Raw genomic sequence first — 23,246 nt, 5'->3', positions numbered from 1 at the left:
AAGAGAACTTTTTCCTACTTACACCCTTCTTCTTAGATGTAGGCTCTAATAGCGTCACTGACCAAATTAGCTGTGAAAAGGGGCACAGCTGGCCAGACTGGCAAATAAAACACCTCCATCGGTCGGTGATGCTATTAGAAATTTGTGTTCTCTATCTAGGCTTTTAGCATCTAAATTTCATAATTGTAAATATAATGTATTGAATAATTAGGAAGACACTCGTTTTGTCGACCACTAATAAATAAGTAAATAAATAAATTCTTGATCGCGACGATGAGCTGAGGGCATGCCTGTCTGTCTTACATCGGCAGAATCCTTTTATTCTATATATATATTCTCTTATACCATAGATAGAATGTATTTAGTAACTTTTTTCGATACCTCCCTCCACTTTCATAATATCGAAGAATACGGATTTGAGAATTGGCTTTTTCCTCGAAGATTGGCCCAAAAATTGGTCCAAGTGATATTTTTATTAAGGCAAGGAACTGCCCGCCAGTAATATTAAATGGCTCCACTATACCAGTTAATGACTTTGTAAAATACTTGGGAGTGTATATGGACCGAAGACTCACATGGAAGCTTCATATAAAATCAAAACAATCACAGCTCAAAGCGAAAAATAGAAAAATGTACTGGCTATTAGGACCGCGCTCGCAACTGAGTCTTGAGAAGAAAGTTCGTCTTTACAAGACGATTTTTAAACCAGTGCAACTATGAGGAGCAGCAAGCAACTCCAACATAGAAATCCTGCAAAGGTACCAGTCTATGACTCTAAGAACTAGCACAGGCGCTCCTTGGTATATGAGCAACTATGATATTCATAAAGACCTAAACATGCCCTTTTTCAGAAGTGAAATAAGTAGATGTGCTGTGAGGTATATAAATCGATTACACAACCATAAAAATAACTTGGCTCTGGATCTTTTAGACAGTAGTATGGACACACGACGATTAAAAAGATTACACGTACTGGAAATTCAACACATAAATTAGGTTAACAAACTAATGTAATATATATTGTTTGAACTCATTGGAGCTAAAACAATCCTTTACCTATACCATAACTTGCTAAACAATTTGTTTATTGTCAGATTGACAGAATACAAATAAAATGAGATATAAAAAATGCTTAAAAACCAAATAGTCGCAAAATTTTGTAAAATCATTTTCGTTGATCATCTTGAATCTTCGAATATAACCAATATTTTATGCCACTTCCCGTGAGCACCAAAGCACCCTTATAACAGCAATATGAAATTAGGCATAGGGTATCACCTAGTTGAGCACTTCTGCCTGAAGCTGGTATACTTGGCCTTGGCTATTACTTTAATCCGAGTTGAGCGGCAGATTTGGACGAGAACAGGAAAATAATACGCTGCACATAATTAGGCGTAAATAATAAATTTCGCTTTATTGAATTTCATTCCATTAAAATATTACCACATAATGAGATGTGTGTACTTGCAACGTTCTTGCTCTTTATAAGTGTGTGTGTGTGTGTGTGTGTGTGTGTGTGTGCGTATGTTTGTATGTGTTGTTTTTGCTGGTTTGCACATGTATAATAACGCTTTAGTAAATTCATGTTGTATCTTTTTGCGTTTGCATGCTCATTAAATCTGTTACATAAATTATATTCATTTTCAATATACAGCAACACAAGGCATTGGGGATATTCCGCAAATTTTTAGCATATCAGCAACAGCTGTGCTCAAACTTCACAAACTGGACAGTCGCCAGTTGTAATATTTTCAAGAAAATTACAAACCTGAACCCAAAAGTTTTTCTTTCTAAATCAGTTTTTTAGAGAGCATGCCAAACGATATATTTATGCATATATGTATATATATTTTCTTTGTTTATTTCCATATGTGTATCTGTTCTTGGTTTGTGCTAAAGCCAACTAAATATGTTTTTCCACTTACGTTTGAGTCGTTTATTGAATAAGTATCTTGGTTGAGCCGAAAAGATTCTACAATACATTTACTATGTACATTCAATACTGCATTTCACTGCATTTTGTGTGATTATATTTATTCATATTCAATTTTTTCTTGTTGCTTTTGAATTAATTTTGAAACCTATTTGATGTTGCGTGCATTGAAAGTGTCGGGCTCTTGAAACAAAACTTTCGGGGTCGGGAATAAAGAAAAAAGCCATCTATTAGCGTTACGAGCTTTCTAGAGCTTTGCTTCTAACATTGGTCAAGCAATAAAAGCCAAACTACAATCTGGAAATAATAAATTGCATTCCACGTATTACATATATTTGATCGACATTTCTAGGTTTACAATATTCAATGTTGTTCTTTAAAAAAAAAGTGAAGCATACATTCAGGCTCTTTAAATATATCTTATTTCAACAGCTCCTTCCGGTCTGTCTGCCTGTGTCTGTGTGTCTGTGTGTGTGTGTGGGTGTTTTGTGTAACTACGGTCGCGTTAATGTGGTTAGTTGTCTGTGTCATTTACTATCATACACCAAAAAAATTTTAGCTTATATTTAGTTTTCTTTTCATTGTTTTTTTTTTTTTAAATATTTTTGTTTTTATTTTAATTTTTTTTGCATGTTTTTTTCTTCAATTTTTGTAATTTCCTATAACTTTTTCCTCGTTTAGGTTCAATATGCAAGAGATCTTTTTCAAGACACGCAAAAAAGTCTGGAAACATAGAATATATTTTAAATTTTTTTAATTTTCATTTTTTTAGGCTTTTCACCTGCTCTCAGATGCGAATCAAAATTAGATCTAAGTACAGTACTCATCGCTCGAAACTTAAGATTTAATTCAGAAGCAACTACTGAAATTTATGTCTATATTTAGATTTAGATAAGCAATGGGAAACCGGCTTAAACCAAGGCAAAAGATAGATATTTTTACGGCGAGCTGTATGCGTAGCGTTGATCGATTAATTGCGCCGATTACCAAAATGATCGTTGATCAGATTTGCTTGAGAGTCATAAACTTGTTAGTTTCCGATTTGTCATATGTATAGCCATATTCTAATTACTCCTGCTTTCATGGCATTGACATGCTTAAACAAAAACTCGAGTCGAAATCCTTTTTCTTTTCGCGTTGGTTTAAACTGGTTTTCCATTCTTGTATGTTGCTGCTGCTTCCGTTTGTGGTTGTTTTTCTACTTCTACTGTAACGTCTCGTGCGTTCCCTCGATCTTCCCGTTGTAGAGCGGCTTAAGGCATTGGAAAGTGATTCTGCTCAAAGTCTTTGTGTCGTTCTCCGAGCAACTTATGGGCGCTGATGTTCTCCAGCCGTCGATCCGTGATGGCCACGAAGGGCAAACGCTGCTTCCGGCTGGCTGCGGACGATGAAGAGAGGGAGTTGGCAGCGCCAATGCCATCCACGACACGATGATAGACAAACGAGTTGAGCGGCGAGGATGGCGGCATCGGAGTGCTATCATCATCATCAACAGAGCTGGCGGCGGCCGGGGGAGCAGCATGCCAGCTGCTCTGACCGCGTCCGGTGACATTGGCCACAAACTGTGCGCTGCGGCTGCGCGGCGTGCCCAAGAAGCTGTCCGTTATGGCCGGGTAGAGGGGCAGCTTAAAGAGTGCCGGCTTTGGTGTGGAATGCACGGTGGTGACGTCGGCGGCGGCGGCGGCGGGCGGCGACTGTGGCAATGCTTTGGTGTCCATTTGCCAGAATTCAACGGCAGCTGACTGGTGATGCTCATTATCATTCAATTGCTTCTCCTCTTCGGGCAGATGGTTGGACAGGCTGCTGGTGAGCGTTGCGGGCGTCGTCGTTGTTGTCGTCGTCGTGGTGCTGCCGCTGTGCTGCTGGGCAAAGAGATCTTCGTAGCGCTGCTGATAGCGACGTCGCTTCTGCTTAACGTAATCATCGTCCAGTCGTATGGGCGCCGATTCGTGCGGACCCGGCTGCAGCTGGGAGCCGCTCCAGAGGCCGCTGAACGGCGTGGGCGTAGCCGGCGGCAATGTACCCTCGAGCAGATTGAGCAGCTGTTTATTGCGTCGATTGTATTTTTTGATATAGGGCGGCAGATTGGCCTCCTCGCCATGATCCTGCTGTGCCTCCTCCAGTTCGGCAGCTGTCTCATAGTCATCGCCCGCATCGTAATCGGTATAGAGTTCCGGATGAGCTTCGCGATAGTGTTCGTCGTACACCTGAAACTGTACTCGTGCCAGATGCGGCCACTTGGCATAATAGCGCTCCAGCTGCTCCAGCTCGGTGATCTGATGGCCCAATTGCGGCTTCGGTGGCGGCAGCGGCGGCTCTGGTGTTGTAGCCGGTGCCGCTGACTGAGCCGCCGTTGCCTTGCGCTGATATGGACTCGGTAAACGCTGCATGCGAGCATGCTTGTGATGATGCTGGTGATGATGATGGTGCTTCACATGATGATGGTGCTTCACCTGATGCTGCGGCTGTGGTTGCATCACCTGCTGCTGCTGCTGTTGCTGTTGCTGCTGATGCTGTTCACTGCTCTTGACGCCATTGCGCAGCACTGGACTGATGCGTCGATACCAGTTGCCATTGTCGTTGGCGATTAGACGCTCCATTTCCGTATGATGAGTGTCCAGCGGCTGCGGCTGTATTTCCTCCTGATGGTCGTAGTAGTTCACTTGACCCTCGTAGAAGGGTTTGGGCGTCATGCGTTGTGGTCGCACGCCCAGGGCAAAGATCGGCGCTGCATGGGAGTGTCTCTCTGCACGCTCCTGTTCCTGTTCCTGCTCCTGTTCCTGCTCCCGCTGCCGCTCTTGCTCCTGCTGCTTTTCCTGTTCCCGCTGCCGTTGCCATACTCGCTCGCGCTCCTCCCGCTCCTTGCGCAGCTTGAGCGCGTACCTGGGGGTTAGCTTGAAATTGTGCTTGAGGTAGTCCTTGTAGCGCTTCTTGTGGCTCTTGTGACCATTCCGGCGATTGCTGCGCCGCAGCGCCTTAAAGCGTTCAAAGGCCGATGGTGACTCGGTGGTGGTGGCATCTGCAATGGAAATTGAGAATCGCAATGGGTATGAGTAAAGGAAGAAATTGTGAGTCTCGGCACGATGCGCTCGCTCGGAAGTAATAGATTTCTATTAGTCCCGGGGACAACAAATCGCCATATTTGTGGATGGCTGCTGCTGTTGCTATTGCCCGTATTGTTGTTGCTGTTGTAGCTGTTGTTGTTGCTTATGTGACCCTCATCTAAGACCACAAAATCCGTTGCCCATAAGACCACAATTCATTTCATTTGATTGTGCATAAAAGTGCGGCAACCTCGCTATCAGAAACCCAACCCAGCCCAAAGTCAGCGAGGTGCGCTTAAAAGCTTTCCGAACATTTTAAATTCGACGTGAAATATAAACTGATCGAAATCAAATAAAAGCCTAACAATTTATTTGTTTTCATTATACATACTTGCAGGAGATAGTTTAGGATATATCAAGGCCGAATCAAGTATTTGCCAAGTTAAAAAATGTTGAGCGAGACTTGGAACCCAATCATTGGATTTATTAAGCCATATTTGTTAGATGTCTATTTTTTGTGGATATCAAATATAGCCCGCAACTTCTTTATGAAAATATTTTCAGCTAAACGGGCAATTATATTTAAATTATTTTGTATTAGGAAATTTGATTGATGTAAGTTATTTATAAGTTTTGATTGCACCAACTTTTTGGATATATGTAAATACTATGCCCAATATTAACTTTTCCGCAATATTCCCATACATCATGACAGATTGAACCGCCCTCAGGAACAGAGCACACACGGACGAAAAAAACACACACACACACATAACGAATATCCTGAGACTGGCTTAAGTTGTGGCCAAGCAAAGGACCTCTGGCAGTCTAGGCACGTTTCAGGGACGACTCCTCCACTACAATGAATGCAGTGCGAAGTTCATTTTGTTTTTTTTGTTTTTTTTTTGCTGAGGTTTCGGGTGTGGGCATGTGCGGAGGGGCAATCCTCGAGACATGTACTACTTGGACAGTACCAAGCCACACAATATATGCCTTTTTGTTGGCTTTATTGCTGCAGGCAGGCTGACAAAAAAAAAATAAAAAACAAAAAACAAAAATGAAAAAGCTTCTCAGAAAACAAAACTGTTGTAATAAAATGCCTGCCCATGGGACTTTGGTGTTCGGTTGGACGCCAAAGCTCATTCCGTTTGATTTCTTGCATTTGCATAAGTTGTGCAAGGCCCATAAACTAATTAAGGCCACATGCGAGCCGACATTGGAGTATTCACATTTGCACCCATATTAAAGTGGTTTTTCGTTTTTCAAATATGGCCGAATTTTCCCATATTTTGGTGTACACCGCCCCCGGGGTGTCTGCATTCAATTGGGGTGTGCTCAACATATTTTCAATTTACGGTCCACAGTGAATGTCCCTTGCAGGACCCAGCACCAGTGGCAGCTTAGTGCATTGCAGTCCTGTCCAGCTAACCAAATCAAAAACAACAAGACTGCCCCACGCGGATGAGGCCGACTAGCAAATACGCTAAACTGAATGCTGAGCTGCCTTCTTCCCATGGGAAATGCATTCTTGAATAACTTCGGTGTTTCTAGCCTGAACTTTATGAGAGGGCTTAAATATGGCATATTAAAGTGTTTTTATACTAAGGCTATATCTCTAAAAGAATATTCCGTTTTGGGGAGAATAAAGGTAGGTTTAAAAATATGAAGTACTTTAATTTGTTTTCTTTTACTTCTATTGGCAACAAAATGTGCCCCAAAACCAGGAAATGGATTTGAAAAAACTAAATCTGTGCGTGAAATAGAAGCACGTACGTTCCAAATCCCAGACATACTAGATCGATAGACACCTTATGGCTTGTTGCCTGTAATGTTTCGGCCTGTAACAAACATTTGCCCAAAATCATAATGTCCTCTTTTAGGCATGTTCTATGCGTACAGGGCATAGTAGAGACCATAAACCGAAACCAAATCAAAGTACGGGAGTACGGGACGCCAAGCCGCAGCGTTCAGCCAAACAGTGACAATAATTCCACAGCAATTTGTGAAATAATTTGAATTTGATGCCAATCAATTATAGATTATACACAAAACAAATTATAAATTTGGCCAAATATTTTTTACCGAAATATTAAAGTTTAACCAGAGTTATTTAATATGAATTTTCAAGCAATTAAGCATTCAAATCGCGGTCATAAATATTCGATATTCAATTTTGGTCTTAATCTAAAACCGAGGCGCTTTAGATTGTTTAATTGGAACAATAGAAGAATACGAATTAAATTTGTTGGAATTCTTTAATTTATTTTCAAGAAATTTCAATAGTATTTTCCGTTTACTAATTGCTTATTGTTATAACCCACTGTGCGGCTGCTTGGCATTCCTCATGCTCGCTCTGAATGTGTTTGTGTTTAGCTTGCATTGTCTAATACCATTCCGACTGCCCCTCACTCTTTTTCCCTCGCCGTCTACACTGACTATGCCGAACCGTGTCCCGATTGCAGTCCCTGCGTTCAGCCCGGGGCTTACTGTATATCTTTAGCTGTATATCTATTTTGCTGGCATCTGTTTTAATACCCTGTACCCATTGATAACTAGTGAAATTGGGTATATTGCGGCTGTCTCAATGTATGCAACAGGCAGCAGGAAGCATCTTATACATATTATTGTTCAGGACGACGAGCTGAAGCCCATCTGAATAGCTCGAGGAGCTTGATTTGTTAGAAGGCTTTTAAGTATATATCGACACCAAATGGAAGAGAGAGAAACTTCTAAAAGTATAGCTTTGTGCTTACGTATGTACCCACATTGGAATGTCATTTGCAAACAGGGATAATATAATAAAGATCGGACTATAATCACCGAAGTTACTTCGGGCTTGTGTGTGTAGACCGAAAGTTGGATTGCAGGGTATTTGCTAGTCGGCCACTCCCAACTTGAGCGCTCTTACTTGTTTTGGTCTGACTTTGTACAAGCTTTGGCACTCACAAAATACCCAAATGACTTACCCGGATGATAACGCAATGCAGATTCCGATTCCAGTTGTGGCGCCCGCTGCTCTCCGTACTCATCGTCCTGGAAACGAGAGTCCTGCTGCTGCTGCTGTTGTTTTTGTTTTTGTTGTTGTTGTTGCTGTTGCTGCTTGGTTTCATTTATTGTCTGGCCCAAGTAGCTGCTCAAGTAATTGGCTTGTGATTCGTTGGCAATGTCTTCGCTGCTTCTCGGATTCTCTCCAGCATCGAAGTAGTGCAGCTCTCCCACGTCGCTGGACTCCATTTGAAAATCAGTGTTGGGGTTCTCGTGATGGTGCGTCCAAATTGGGCCTACGTCGTAGTTGTTCTTGTCATAGTATCTACCTCCAAGCCAGGCATTAGTATTGGCGCCGCTGCCATGTCGCTTCTGCTTGCGTCCAATGGGCGGCGACACATTCCGCTTACTTGAGCTGTTTGATGTGCCTGCTGCTGTTGTTGTTGTTGTTGGATCAGCAGCTACGGTAGTTGGCTGGTTTGTTGTTGTCGTTGTCGTTGTGGCGCTGGTGCTGGTGCTGGTGGCCGGAGACGTAGTCTCCCTTGCTGCTGATTCATCATTGTCAATTGTGGACATAATGTTTTCCGCCAATACTTGATCATTACCAAAATTGTCCTCAATATCGCCGATTGCCATAATGTCCTCGCCAGCCACATCCTCAGCTGCTTGCAACGTTGATTGGCCCGGCGCTTTATTAAATTTTCGTTCATTTAATATTTCAATGGAATCAAACAGCTGCTCCACACCAGCCTTCTGTGGCTCTCGCTGTCGCTGCCATTGCCGTTCCGCATCATCTTGCCCTGCAACACTCTCCATCTGCTGGCCTGGTCCGTTGCCATTTGCCTGCTGCTGCTGCTGCTCCTGCTGCTGTTGCTGCTGTTGCTCCTTTTGGCTCTGTTGATTTTGCTGTTCGTGCATGTTCTTAAATTTTTTATACGCAAAACTTTTGCTGCCAAAGTTCGCGTTTGGCTTCTCATCCTCCACATTGTCCTCAGCCGTGTCCTCGGCCTCCTGCTCGTTGTATTCCTCGTCCTCGTTGCCGTCCTTGTCGTTGTTGGCCTTATCGTTGTTGTTGCTGTTGTTGTTGTTGTTGTTGTCTTTGGCGCTGTCGTTGTCGTCACCGGAAGTGGATTTTGTAGCTGACGCTGTCTCTTCATCTGCTTTTTCTTCATTGGCAACTCTCTTCGGCAGCATGCTCTCTTTATTGTTTTTCAATTTGTAGTTGTAGTGGTTTTTATTGTTGTTGTTGCTGTTATTGTTGTCGTTGTTGTTATTGTTGTTGTTGTTGTTATGGTATTTCTTCTTGACTGTCTTGCCATCTTTGGCAAGGTAAACAGTGAAATTCCTTGAAGTGGGCCTTTGAGATTCAAGTATCTGCAAGAATACAAGCGAACAATGCGAGAACGTAAAGACAATAAAAGCCATTCCCAATCCCATGCCCATTCCCAAATGCACCATGCTGCATACCTATGTACTATTCATATACATATATTTATCTAGATATATATATGTATATATGTATATAGGCTAAGGGGCGTGTCTGTTGCTGCAGCAAAAAAAAAACAATAAAGCCAAAGTGGCAACGACTAAAAGGAAGGAACACACCGAGTTAGTTACTCAGTTACCCAGCCCAGACACATGTGCGACAATAAGAGGCAAGTTTCGTATAGCCTGGAGACGTCTTCAAAGTTGCCGCCAGAACTGTCTGTCAGCTGAAACCGAGTGCAAGCCGCTGATTAGATGCGAATGTGGCAGCCATGCGAGCATCTATGAGATTGCATTTGTCCAAACGATTAAGCCCAAGTGCTTTGGCAAATTCGGTGAAACTTTGCAACTGAATCTAGTTGCCAGACAATGAAGTTTGTTTTCGGATGACAACTTCTTGGCCACAGTCTATATATATATTATTTTAGGAGATTTATATGGGAAATATATAATATACACGCAGTACTCGGTAGATGAGCTGTCTAAGTGAGCCAATCATTCGGGCAACTAAACAATGCAAATCGAGGTTCGAATTCCCAGCCCAGTTTGAGGTCATGGTAGTGAATGCTATTTAAAAAGTGCAACTTATAATAAAAAAAATTATAAGAATAAATTTAAAGTAATAATAAAATAATAATAATTATAAAAGTAATTAATAAAACATTAACAATAATTATAATAATTATAATATTTATAATGATAATAAAGTTGCAAACTTTAAGCTCTTGACTGATGGCAACTCTTTTTTCCTTTTCCTCCAGACAGCATTGAAAATAAATACGCTTTGCATGAAAAGCTTAATCTAATGGACTCCATGGCGGATGTGGCTGGCTGCATGAAATGTACACAACTTTGTTTTATACCCTAGTTACGGGTATTAAAACTTTGTGATAAAATGTTTTATGCATAGAAGTATATATAAATTCTATATAGCCAGCTGAGTGGGTATTCTATGCAAACGAGTCTCTCAGTTTTAAGGCTATCGTCACGAAGCTTTGCGTGTCGAAATCGTTTGGAAGGACAACTTATGTTCTTTTATGAAACATTCAATGCGGATCAAAATCTTATCGATGTCAGACTACGTTATCACTATAGTATAATTCTATAAGGTATCATTACCAAACCATTTTAAGGTCTGCAAAACAAGGGTACTTAAACTTCGGCGTGGCATTTTGGGTGCTTTTTATTGCCATAGGCTTAGATGGCTGGTCTGGCTGACCAGCTTCAATGATGATTTCAAGTTGACCCCGTTGGGCCAACGATTCGGCCAAGCATGCTGCATATTTAAAGCAATCATTCAGAAAAGTAATTTGACTCAGCTAGCACATTGTGCGACATTTCAATGCGTTCCCCTTTGCCTCTCCACTTTTCTGATGCTGTCCGTCCGTCAGTCTGTCTATCTATTTTTCTTTTTGTAACGTCATGTATGCTGTTTCAATAGAACTGACCTCATTTGAAACACTTACTGACTTACAGCACCCATGCTGCAGCTGCACACACACATGCACACAGTGCTTAACATACTCTGCCTATACTCACAATATCAGCCGCATCGGAATCGTCAGCTTCGTCATCCGCAGGCTCGGCATATTGCAGCTGGGAGGCCGCATCGTCTACAATGTCGCCATCGTGCTGGTCAAATATGTCCTCGGGTATGGTGGCCTCAGCTTGCAAATTGAAATCTGTAAAGAAAAACGCCACAAGAAGTAAGCTATGGGTTAAACCATTTGCAAGACTTGTATTCGCACAATGCAGTCACAGGAAACGGTTGCTGAAATCGAAGATACCCTGTAGCCATATCATGCGCGATGGCCTCTTTTCGTCAACATCGTTTTTTTAGGCATTTACAAGGCTTTACAAGTATAGCAGTTGATCGAGGACATGTCATTGAGCATGTCTACCAGCAAAACGCAACCGCTAAGTTGTTGATAAGATCTTCAAGAAAAAAAGAGTTTATGTTTAGGTATAGGTTCGACTTCTTTTTGGTACATGGTAAATAAAAAATAGACACTTGAGGTTCGAACTGGTTGATCTTAAAACCGGTTTGCAGCCAGGTCTTGGGCTTTCTGTTTTTATCATTCGAATAACAATCAATTTAGTCAAGTGAATTACTGTGGACAAGAATGCTAGCAAGTGCTCGACTAGGAGCTACCCTATGTCCAGATAATATCTACCGCAAAATAAATGTAAAGGTCAGCGTAGGCATTTTCAAGCACTTTTTCAATTGCACAAAAAATGTTGTATGAGTCTCTTCTAGCGTTTTATTTAAATAAAAGTAAGCTGCTTGAATTGACTTCCACTTTTGAAAGTAGTCTCTGTGCCCATTGAAATATGAATGCATATGCATGTAATATATATATATATATATATATATATACATAGAAAGAGATATATAGATATGCGTCTCTAGTGGTGATACATGTGTGTGCATAAGTGTGTGTAGAATATGCATGCATGACCTGAAAAAAGAGGGTTTACTCATAGTTGAATGGATAAGAATTTAGCAAGAAGCTATCCCTTGAGTGTGTGTGTGTGTTTGTGAGTGTTTGTGAGTGTGTGGGCTTACATACATATATATGTATTTCTTTTATGCGCTGTCATTGACTGAATTGCCATTTGGGGAGCTCACACAAACACACAACTTGGAGTCTCGCTGCATACAAGGTTCAAAAATAAAATGGAATAAAAATATGTTGTGTGTCTATGAGTGTGTGTTAGTGTGTGTATGTGTGTGTGCGAAACGATAAAAGCCATCTTAAATTGCGAGTAAAATGCTTGGCCATGATCAGCATAGAAACATAACAAACCATATACAAGTAAGCACCAGACAACAGACATATCTTTATATTAAAAATCTCCGAAAATAAAAGCTATGTAAAGATTTACCGAGTTCCGCAAACTGAAACAAAATTTCAATTTTTTGTTTTGGGCTTATCGTTATCTGAATAGTAGGCGCATTATTTCCGAAACTGTATTTGTTATAATGATATGATGGCAAAGCTCTTGGCTGTTACCTTGAAGTAAATTATACTAAACAGCAAGGCTGTAAGCCAATTTATATTTTGTTATAATAAGGGGAACATTAACGCAAAACACCGGAACCGAAGCATAAGTTTATTTTCTGAAATGGTTTTGTTCAAAATGAACAGCTTTTGAGAGAGACACAACAGATAGAGATCAAATTTCGCGCACAGCTTCTAAATGAAAATATGTACGACTCAATACTTTCAACAGAACGGGCAGTTATAAAGTAAATTAAAATATTGCATATATAAGATAGATTTAAAGTAAAACCTTGGTTCATGGATGTGGAACACCAGGTTCTCGAACCGAATCTTGAGACAGGGAGCTGGTTCAACTTCTGGTTAAAATTGATTAATTGATTTTAACTTTATGTCAACTTGGCCATACTCATCAATATTTCTGGAAAAAAAGCAATCAACTAGTACGCTTAAAGCGCCAACGCTTGGCGACAATTTTTGGGACTAGCATGTTTAACATTATAAATTTGACCCGGGCAACGCCGGATAATTTGTTTAAGTTCACAATAAAATGATAAAATGATGTTACCAAATACAATTTAAGGACAATCGAATATTCGCTTTGGAGAGAAAAACACCAATGGATATCTTTACGGAATCGGGAGTGTCGGGAGTTAACCAGCTGGAGGCCACAGGCTGTGGGTGGCGGGGGTGCGAAAATTCAACATAGGAAAGCCAAATAAATTTGCTGAAAATGTAAATCTTTGATTTCACTTGTTATTTGACTTAAGTTATTTGCAGCTGCCTTTTGAATATTTTATCGATGTAATCGCATTTGGAATGTTGTTGGCAAAATCAATGTAATTGCTACCAGTGTATACCCTGTATATTTAACGAGAAAAACACAACATCCTGTTGCCATTCATAGAATTATGAATTTCGGATGCGTAGTGACTAATTAAATTCCTTTGACTGGAATTAAATTAACCAAAGACACATGCTGCTTCTATAGACCCGGGGGAGAGTCTCGGAAAAGGTTGGAAAAAATCTGCGAACAAAATCACGCACATGGTTTTAATGTCCCGGTGGCGCTCTGTGGCGACACGTTACGAGGCCCACTTGTCCTTCGCTCCTTATACTCTCACTACCCTTGACTGCCCATCCCTCCCCACAAACGACAGGCCCCTGCGCCTCGTCCATCAGTCAGGCGCTGCATTGAGGTTATCGTCGCTGGGCTTTGCTCATCCAACGCTTTTGTTGCTCAGCTGTCAAGTGAAGGGCCACAGCGGGGGACGGGGTTTGGGGACGGTGTGCGGTGTGCTGATGGGTGGTTGGGGGCTCAGCCCTGTTCTGGCCAGCTGCTTCATGCCATAATGAATAAATGTCGCATTAATTTTCACGCAGCACTCTTTGGGGGTTGGACGACGGCCTGTCCTGGTGCTCGTGTGTGGGGGTTGGGGGTTTGGGGCTTCGGCAGGTGGGGTCCTGCCACTCTGAGCCTGGCCCCGGCACGTTCTCTGCTTGTTTTCCTTCAGCTCCAGAGGCAAACAGCACAAATCCATTGCATAGCCTTGGCACACAATGCCCACGTTTTACACTGATTTTCTCTATGTATGCATTTGTCTGTCCGTATGTCTGTCTGTCTGTCTGTCTGTCTGTGTGTCTGCCTGTCAGTCTGTGTGTTTGCTTATATCTGTATATTTTACACAAAAGCGCGTGAACAAACTGATACCCCCTCTACCGCTGCATGAGTATGCATATTTGAATGTTGTTGCCCTCTGGAGTTTAATTATTATCCTTGTAATGATCGTGTTGCTTATTCAAGTATCAAAAGCTGGCCAACTTGCCACGCCCCACCATTGAAATGCCCTGCCATGCCTACAGTTTAGACTAATTACAAGCTACAGTTGCCAGGAGCATCCAACTGTTTTCCGGGGCGCCACATTCCCCTCCTTCTTTGCACATTGCACCGGCAAGCAGGCCGGAGGGGAGGGTTAAAGCCATCCTTCTGTCTCTGTTAATTAATCCACTATGGCCTGTTGACTTTTGGTGCACACCCTCGCTGCTCCCCGCTCCTCTCCACCGTGCAAAGCCCCGCCTCTCCCGCATATGTGTTGCAATTTAATCGCCCTGCACTTTGGCATAATTATATGCCCATTTATTGTGCAATCAACCGTGCAATTTGTCTTTAACAATTTGTTCGCTTAATGTACCCAATCCAATTTGTAAATCCCACGAAATCGAACGCCCACAGCAGGTCTATATTTAAACAAATTTGACTATTGTAATTTTTTGAAGAATGTGGAAATATTCTTAATCTATATTTTGTGTACGAGAACGTACGTAGATGCTGACTTTTATAATCTGCGTATTTGGATTAAAAAACCTTGTTTCAAAGAGCGGTACTTATCGATAATATGTTATCGGTTGTTATATCGAAAAAAACCGATAAACTCCTCCTCCGTATGTTACATTATATGAATATTTTTATATTTTTTTTTTACGGATATTCTCCCGGGCCTTACACGTTCCACGCCTCAAGACAATTTAAATCTTTCCATACTTCACTAAGCTTCTCGCCTCAAGTTTTATTTAAAAAAAAAATTTAAAATTGTGTTTAGAGTCCATCGAATTAAGAATCAAACGTTAGAATCAACGCTTTCGGCCTATATTACTAATGTGAAGCTTGAAGCAGAGAAATAAACATTCATTCATACAACCCTTGACCCAAATTTTCCATTCAAGAGGAACTTTGCAAAGATTGCAAATGAATTTTCCCATAAAATTTTGAAAATGAGTTTGAAGACGATGTGGTAAATACAAAGAAAAAGTAAATTCAACAATTTTCCGCAGCAGCGGATGGAATTGCCAAAAAACGTGTATTCATTAATTTTTTCTTAAGATAAGTGTGAGGCAGGCATACAAAAAATGATAACAGACAAATTTACTACTCATCAGTTTGTCAATATTTTATTCAGAAGTCATGTAATTCCTCTTCAGGTTCCTCTTGCGCACTCCTAGATGACCTCAGGATGCCGCAGGATTGATCCATAAAGCTATTGTTATGCTCAGTAAATTGCCACAGGTAATACGTCAGACTGAACGTACAAAGTTTTCGCAACTTAAAAAAAATGTTATCAAGTTAATATCCCTCTGCTACTTACCCATTTCTGAGAACATTAGGTATATGCTGTTTGAGCTCAGCAAAATGTATGAGTCATAGCTGTTGGGTTGTTGATTTGTTGGTTTATTGACAAAACAGAACGCTTTTGTTTATGACACTATAATATATTACGCATACGACCCGTGACATGCCCGAAAATGATAAAAGTCTTAAAGGGAAATGGCGAACTAGTTGGTTGACAAAATATTCAACCATAAAATAATAATTTGCCGCAGTTCAAGGCCAACTGACGACTCGCAAATGCCAGGGACAGGAACAGGCAGCATACGAACATGAAATGCACTTTAAAAGGCATTTCAACAAATTTCCGAATGATGCCATTATAACATTCAAATGCAGAGAGACGACAAAGAGCTGCCAGCAATGGTTGAGTGCCTGCCTCAACCCAAGAAACTAGAGGAGGAGACTGCTTGGCCAGGAGTTCGGATCAAAGTTGGCCTGTGTCGGGGGAGTCGGGGCGTGATGGGTCTGGGTCTATTGTCGCATTAACAGAAACGAAAAAAGAAAGTTCAGCAACGAATGGCCGGTCGCTTTGTTACGGTTGCGGACATTTTAATTGCACTTTAGTGGGTTTTGTGGTCGCCATTGTTGTCTTGCTGTCGACTATGCACTAAATAAATTTAAATGCCCAGCATGCGGACGAGGTCAGCCACCAGCACACAAACAAACACTCGCACACACAGACACACACACACGTACACATGCTCATAAACAGCTCATTGTGAAAGTGGCTTTTAATTGATTAACTAGGAAGGATACAACATTTTACTAATTAGTTCACATTTAATAGGACATGGCTTTCAATTAGGGACTTTCACTCAAAAGAGTTGTAACTGAGCATATAATATAATTGAATATGAGTAATAATATTTACAATAATAATAACAAAATTAGAAATACTATTAGTAGTAATAGCAATAACAATATTAACAAAAATCAGTTCGAATTGAAATATCAGGCTCACCATAATATTGATGGCATACCATGAACATTTCTAACTTTAGCAAAAAGTAAGCACTAGTCTCTATGCATGTAGAAAGTGAAAATTTAAAATGAAAGAGAACAAAAAAAATAAACGTAAAACAAAGAAGAAAGTCAAATATGGCGAACAGAAATGACTGCTAGCTCTCCGTTTTGTTTCACAGCATTTTTCTAACCGTAAAATGGGTAGCATGGTTCACCAGTGCGTATCACAGGCACAAATGAGCAGCTGCTCCGTTCAATTGGGAGCATATATGTTCCTGGTCAGTATCAGTATCTGACTAGCTGCAGCCCTGGGCAGCCCTCTGTCCCTGACCATTCGCTTAGCGTCGATCTCAGTGACTTAGTTACCAATGCATATACATATATATTGGGCTTTGTGCACACGGTATCTCATAGACATGTACACTTGACATTTGAATTTGAATTTTTTTTTTTTTCACTTTTATGTGTACGAGGAAATTTTAGCCAAATTGTGCCATTTTTTTCCGTCTGTCTGCAGGTAAAGTTTTTATTTTGGTATGCTAAAATTTCCGCAAAGAGTGCAAACGTGAAAAATGTGCTCCGAATGTGAAGCAATGTATTTGCTTTTTGCCAGCGCTTGAATAGCTCAACAAATATGTTTGCCAAGTTGTCAGAGTTAAATTTAACGTACGTGAATTAGTTATGCCTTTGAAAAGAATCGTCAATTTCACAATTCAAAAACGCTGCCTTCTAAAAACTAAAAGTCGAAAATGGAGTTTTTGAGCGAAAACCCATTTTCGCTATCAAAATACTAGAACATTTGTCTTCAGCATCGGACCTATATAGTATTACTGCAATGGGAAGAATCAGTCGAAAATTTCACCACACAAACATGCTGGGAGTGATCGACGATATTTTATTCAGCACATATAAGTACGCATGACAAGACCGCTGACATGTCGCTAAGTGCGTCAGCGGATGAAATATATTTCGTTTATTGATATTTTAAATTAACTTAAATAAATGAAATATATTAAAATAAATTAAAATATTGTTAACATAATGAGTAAGGGAAACGTGACAGGGCACTTGCTTGGAGCGCAACGGTAAATTGCGCTGACAGAGATTCACTTAACTCCTGACATGACAAATAATGGGCCAACATACAGATACGGTTTTAACTTAATTACAATTTACAACCAAATAGTTTTTTATGCTCTGAACCCATTGAACCCAGATGGGTTACTAGGGCTTAAAAGTCTTGTGCAAATGTACGCAATAGGCAGAAGCAAGCATCTCCGACTATATGAAGTATGTATAATCTTACTATAATTATTCATATCTGTCGTGTGTTCCCGTTGACCTCAGAATCCATATGAGCTTGAGAATTGTCATCGATAACCTAACCGATTTTTCTGAAATCGATAAGAATCGATACCGACAGCCTGTATACCACCAAATTAGGTACGTTAACACTCGTATATGCACCCTTTTGGATACTGCTCTTGTTCTCCATATATGTGTGTGTGTTTAAAAGTAAGCTAGAATATTTTGTGACGGCAGCTCAGCAATTGTTTCAATTGGGTATCTCCTAGTCGGGCACCCCCGACTGGAACGCTCCTACTTGTTATATGGTGACAATATGCTTTTTTTACAAACATTTTTTTTACATCTGACACGCACATATTAATGACACTTTCCGCATACAGTGACATTTCGATTGAGCGAAGGTGTTGCAGCTGATTTACGATAACCGGGCTGAGTTTATCGGCCACAAAAAACGAACATTTTTAAACAGTTTGGTTTTTGTTGTTCCTACACAGTCTACAGCTACATGTAGCCCTGTAAAAACATGATATACAGACAATCGTATTTGTACAAACATTTATGTGTTTGTATTTGTTGCCGTCAACAAAACCAGAAAATAAAAAAATATATTTGCATTTTTATGGTCCTTGAAATGCAACATGTTCGCTGGCAAAAAAGTTACAAATGCGATAAATTTCGCAGAAAAGCGAAAATATAAATATATTGTACAAAAAACCGATGAAAAATATAACTCGTTGTGGCAAGGCTCAAGGGCAGAATAACAATAACAAACTCGCGATCCAACAATAGCAATGAAATGTTGAAATTTGGCATTAAGAATTCTATAAAATGCGCTTAATAAACCGAAAAAGCAACTTTTCTTTCTAGTTGCGCCTCTGTCATGTGTTATTATTATTCTGTTTTTTTTTTTTCGTATTCACGAGAACAAGAAATTTACTGTCACCTGTAGGCAGCTAGCATAATAAAAATATATGGAAATGAGGTGGGCCGAACACCAAATATGCACAGCAACAAAGTTACAAAGTTACAAAGGAAATGGCAAGTAATGGAGGAGTTGTCGGCAGGCAGGCACAGGGAAAAGAATTCGCTACCCTCAAACACAAGCACAAGCACTCACACACACACACACACACACACACACACACAAACACACACACATCAATAAGCATGGGGGGTGTGTACGGATGCCAGCAAGTTAATCATAGAACGAAGAATTATGAGCATCAAAAAAATACCAAACGCAAAAGGTGCCTAAAAAAGTTAAGAGCTGCAAAAGAAACAAACTCTTGAGAAACGTTAAAAACATTTCCGTCTGAAAAGTCAGTTGCTTTTGTAAAGAAAAATTTTTGCAAGATATTCAAAAAGGTGTGCGAATGTCTGTCGAATAATGTTAAAGTCTTGAAACTTCAAAATTGGCTAACATCACAATTTATAGGCACTGAAAAAGTAAAAAGAGCGAAATTCAACAGTGTTGGGCGCGTGTCGTGTTAGCTTGCGTGACACGATAATACGGATTCGTGTTGGGAACGTGCATACACAGAGTTTTGAGGAATATAAAAAAAATTTTAGGTTAAACAATCAAGTACAATAAAATATTCTAGAAGGCAATAAGCAATCATTAACAATTTTGTAAAAGTGTTAACAATCTAAAATATCAAAGTCGTGCATGTCCTGCTTTGTCGTGTTCCGTGCGTGTTATCGATTTGTGATGCGTTCTACACGCGCCCATCTCTACTGCACTGCCTTTAAATGATTTGTGTCCGATTTATTTAAAGATTTTTATATTTTTGTATAAATAATGTTGTGTCCCATCACATCCACTTATTTTGTTTGAAATGAAGAACGCAAAAGTTTCATTTCAATATTGGCAATTTTGACTTATGCACATCTCATCTAACCCTCAAAATCAATGTCACATTACCTATTCGCATTCCACGGCCTGCCAGCCGTATACCATATCCATCAATTTCACTCACATGTGTCTGCGTGTCTTTTGGCGATGCTTTCACTAGACACAATCATTGTTTTCTCGCATTTGCTGCTACTTTTATGGCACATGTATTTTTATGAGCAGTTTCCACGCCTATGTATCTACATATAGAAACGCATATATGTATGTACATCTATGTATGTACAGATGAATAAATACATATGTACTTTAGTTGTTTTATGCCTATGCCGGAACCTATAAATCTCGCTCGTTATGCTGCCAAATTTCAAGAACAACATGAACAGAAACAAATAAGAATGCTCCGACTCGTTGAGTTTGCTCGACACAGAGATATCCTCTATCTAAGATCAGAGAACTGAATGTAATTATCTGTATATAAGACAAATAGTATATACAGCTCGGAGCTGAAAATATACATATATAGAGGACAGATAATATATAAACACCGAAAAGCAAGCAGGTTGTCTGTATAGCTATTTCAAAAACCTCCCGGTTCTATCATCGGCAGACTTTGCTATCGACTCTAGGATTGCAAAAGAATTGCTTACTTTTCACCTTCATAACACTTTGCGAATTATAAGCGTTATGAAGGAAGAAATAGCAAAGCGCGCAAATCCAAAGTCCACTTCCTGCGTGCTCATACCCTGAGGCATACAATGTAATAATAATTTTGATTATTATTATTTTCGATTATATTATTTATAAAAAAATATATATTTTATTAAAGCTATTGCTAGAGTTGGACAGATTGAGCCGACTGTGTCGACAGATGTTCTAGCCTATTATTATTTTTATTGCTTTTGTCATTTATAACCTATAATTCACAACGGACCGAATTGTGGCTAACTGCTGTTATCCTTATGGATAACCGCTATAGCCTTTTGTATTGCTTTTAATACATTTATTGATCACATTGGCTAGGCCTTAGTGTGAAGATCAAGTTAAAAGCCACAATTATATCTATTATTGTTATCATCATTCATTACGTATTTAAATTGTTATTATTTTTATTATTATTATCATTTGTATTGTTATTATTTTAATTATTATTATAATTTGGATTATTATTATTTTGATTATTAGTATTATTATTACTGGATGCCTCAAGGTGAATGTTGGGTATTATTTTTTGGAATATCTACAATACCCAACAAACAGCAAAGGTATAAACACCAAAAAGTGGGCAGGTTGTCTGTATAGCTATTTCAAAAACCTCCCGGTTCTATCGTCAGCAGACTTTGCTATTGACTGTAGGATTGCATACACCTTTGCTACATTTTTGACTCTCAAACTCAATAACAATTCTGAGCGTCAGGCAAATAGCAAAGCGAGCTAATCCAAAGTCCACTTTCTGTGTGTTTATCCCGGGGGAATAAAGTAAGGGATATAGTTACCAATTATGAACATAGCCTAGGTTGGGTTTCGAGCTGGGAACCTCGCAGTTCCGTTGCCTTAATATATACAATCTAACAGAGTTCTTTAAAGCTTTTATAGTTAAGGTTACATAATTGTAGAAAATTTCATCCCGAAGCGTGAAATATGAGCGGAAAACTGTTACATACTATATATAACTTGATTGTGCTCGTTTAAATCGTTTTCATGGCTACAGGGTATGAACAAAAAATAAACAAATAAATTCAAGAAACAGCAGAAGGAACTGTGCGTGCAGTTAAGTGTCGGATGAGACAACCCATAACCCATAACCCAGAGCCCAGACCCCAGCCCAGACCAACCTGTTGTTTCAGCGCAAGTTTTATGCCTTTGAATTGCTTTTTATGTGGGATTGAAGCTGGGGGAGAGCATTTAATGTTTCCGAAAGTAATTTGGCACACACAGCAGGCCTGCGTGTGTGTGTGTGTGTGTGTGTGTGCGTTGTGACTTAAGGTAAGCCGATTTCATTTTATTTAATTTAAGCACACCATTTTTATTTTCTTGTGTCTCCAATAAGCAGATTTGCTGCAAAAGTATTCACATTAACCCGCATTCTCGTTATCGCCCTGCCATAAAATGCAATTTTAGGCATCAACGCACACCTTTGGCTTGGGCAACAGGTGTCAGCACTCAGCGTGTGTGCACAGCGTAGACACATCCCATTCCATTATAATTAAATAAATTGTGGCCTAAATCAATCAAGCTCCAGTAGTTTTCTGGCCCAAAAGACAAGATAGCTAGGCGTTGACTATGTCGAACCCTTGGTGCACTCTCGCATAAAGCAAACCAAGCACCAATATTGCAGTCGGGTGTAATCGACTGCCCAGTACTCTGTGTACAGCATTAAATAGCTTAAATTAATCAAAGAGTTTTATAGAAATATGAGGCATAAATATAGAGATATGAGATATTTTGATTTTTGGGTCGATCTTTCTGGTGGCTAGCGGTAATCTACCTTCTATGGAGGGAGTAGACCTTCGCTTTTCACCACAAAAAAAATCGTATGATGCTCACAATTGGACAAACTTGTCTTCAAACTTGTGATGCATGTAAATTTTAATGTGATATGTCCATTAAATCTATTAAAGTTTTATGGCGCTTCACTTGGTTACAGGCCACAAGCAACTGCTACTGCTGGTGGTTACTGCTGCAGCCGGTTACTGCTGCTGGCAGAACTCGGCTCTCATCTGTCGGCTCAGTGTTCAGTTAAGTGTTAAGCATTTTTGTGCCTGGGCTGCTCGCATTATGCCTGGGCTTACCCGAGCGCAGCACAAGCAAAATGGCCACCGATCGCCCACATACTCACATTCACATACACACACACACGCACACAACAAAGCTCGACCGGCAGCTTACATGCTTACATGAAGCTGTGTGTGCAAGACGAGCAATTAATTGAACTTGCGTCAAGCGGTCATAAAGTAAGAGCTGGGCTAGGTACACATACACAGCCACACACACGCACGCACGCGCACACACACGCACACATATATATATATGCGTCTTCAATTCTCTGTTCCGGCTAGACCAACCAGAAATTACCGCCCCTTATTCCTATCTACGTGCACAACAGACTACGCTATGCACAATCCTTTTCGCGTGCTATGTAAAAATTACAATAGTTTGCATCACGTTTTCTCTACCGAACTTTCTCTACCCCTAATAAAATCGTTGCTTTTAGGATACCTTCGGGAAGTCACTGACCATTCCCAGCTATGAGCAGGGGCATAGCTTGCCGGACAGGCTGTAAATTTTCCCCCACCGGGTCGGTGATTTCCCATTACTTTCCCAATACTATGTCTTCATCCTATCTACTTAACACTCTGTATATCTAGCATACAGTTCTTTACTTTATTAACAATCTTTTTACTTTCTTTTCTCCTATTTATGATATATTCTTAAATAATATAGCAAATTAAGATTATTTTTAATTTTACTTAAGAGAACTTTTTCCTACTTACACCCTTCTTCTTAGATG

The 23,246-nt window shown here is 40.1% G+C and overlaps 1 protein-coding gene across 1 annotated transcript in view; it reads right to left on the bottom strand.

Moving 5' to 3' along the window:
• Positions 1-1,388: 1,388 nt before the first annotated feature.
• LOC135427474 (myb-like protein AA) overlaps positions 1,389-23,246 on the bottom strand; it is a 51,037-nt gene continuing 29,179 nt past the window's right edge. The window contains exons 2-4 of the mRNA XM_064680992.1: positions 10,987-11,129; positions 7,944-9,336; positions 1,389-4,952 (exon numbers count right to left, since the gene is read on the bottom strand). Of these exons, the coding sequence (XP_064537062.1) occupies positions 3,187-4,952; positions 7,944-9,336; positions 10,987-11,129 (3,302 nt within the window). The 3' untranslated portion in view covers positions 1,389-3,186. The remainder of the gene's footprint in view (positions 4,953-7,943; positions 9,337-10,986; positions 11,130-23,246) is intronic.

This window comes from Drosophila montana, unplaced genomic scaffold (genome assembly GCF_035044405.1).
Source record: "Drosophila montana isolate Dmon_TW-CO22-7 unplaced genomic scaffold, ASM3504440v1 contig_2178_1, whole genome shotgun sequence".
NCBI lineage: Eukaryota > Metazoa > Arthropoda > Insecta > Diptera > Drosophilidae > Drosophila > Drosophila montana.
This window is presented reverse-complemented; position numbering and strand designations above follow the sequence as displayed.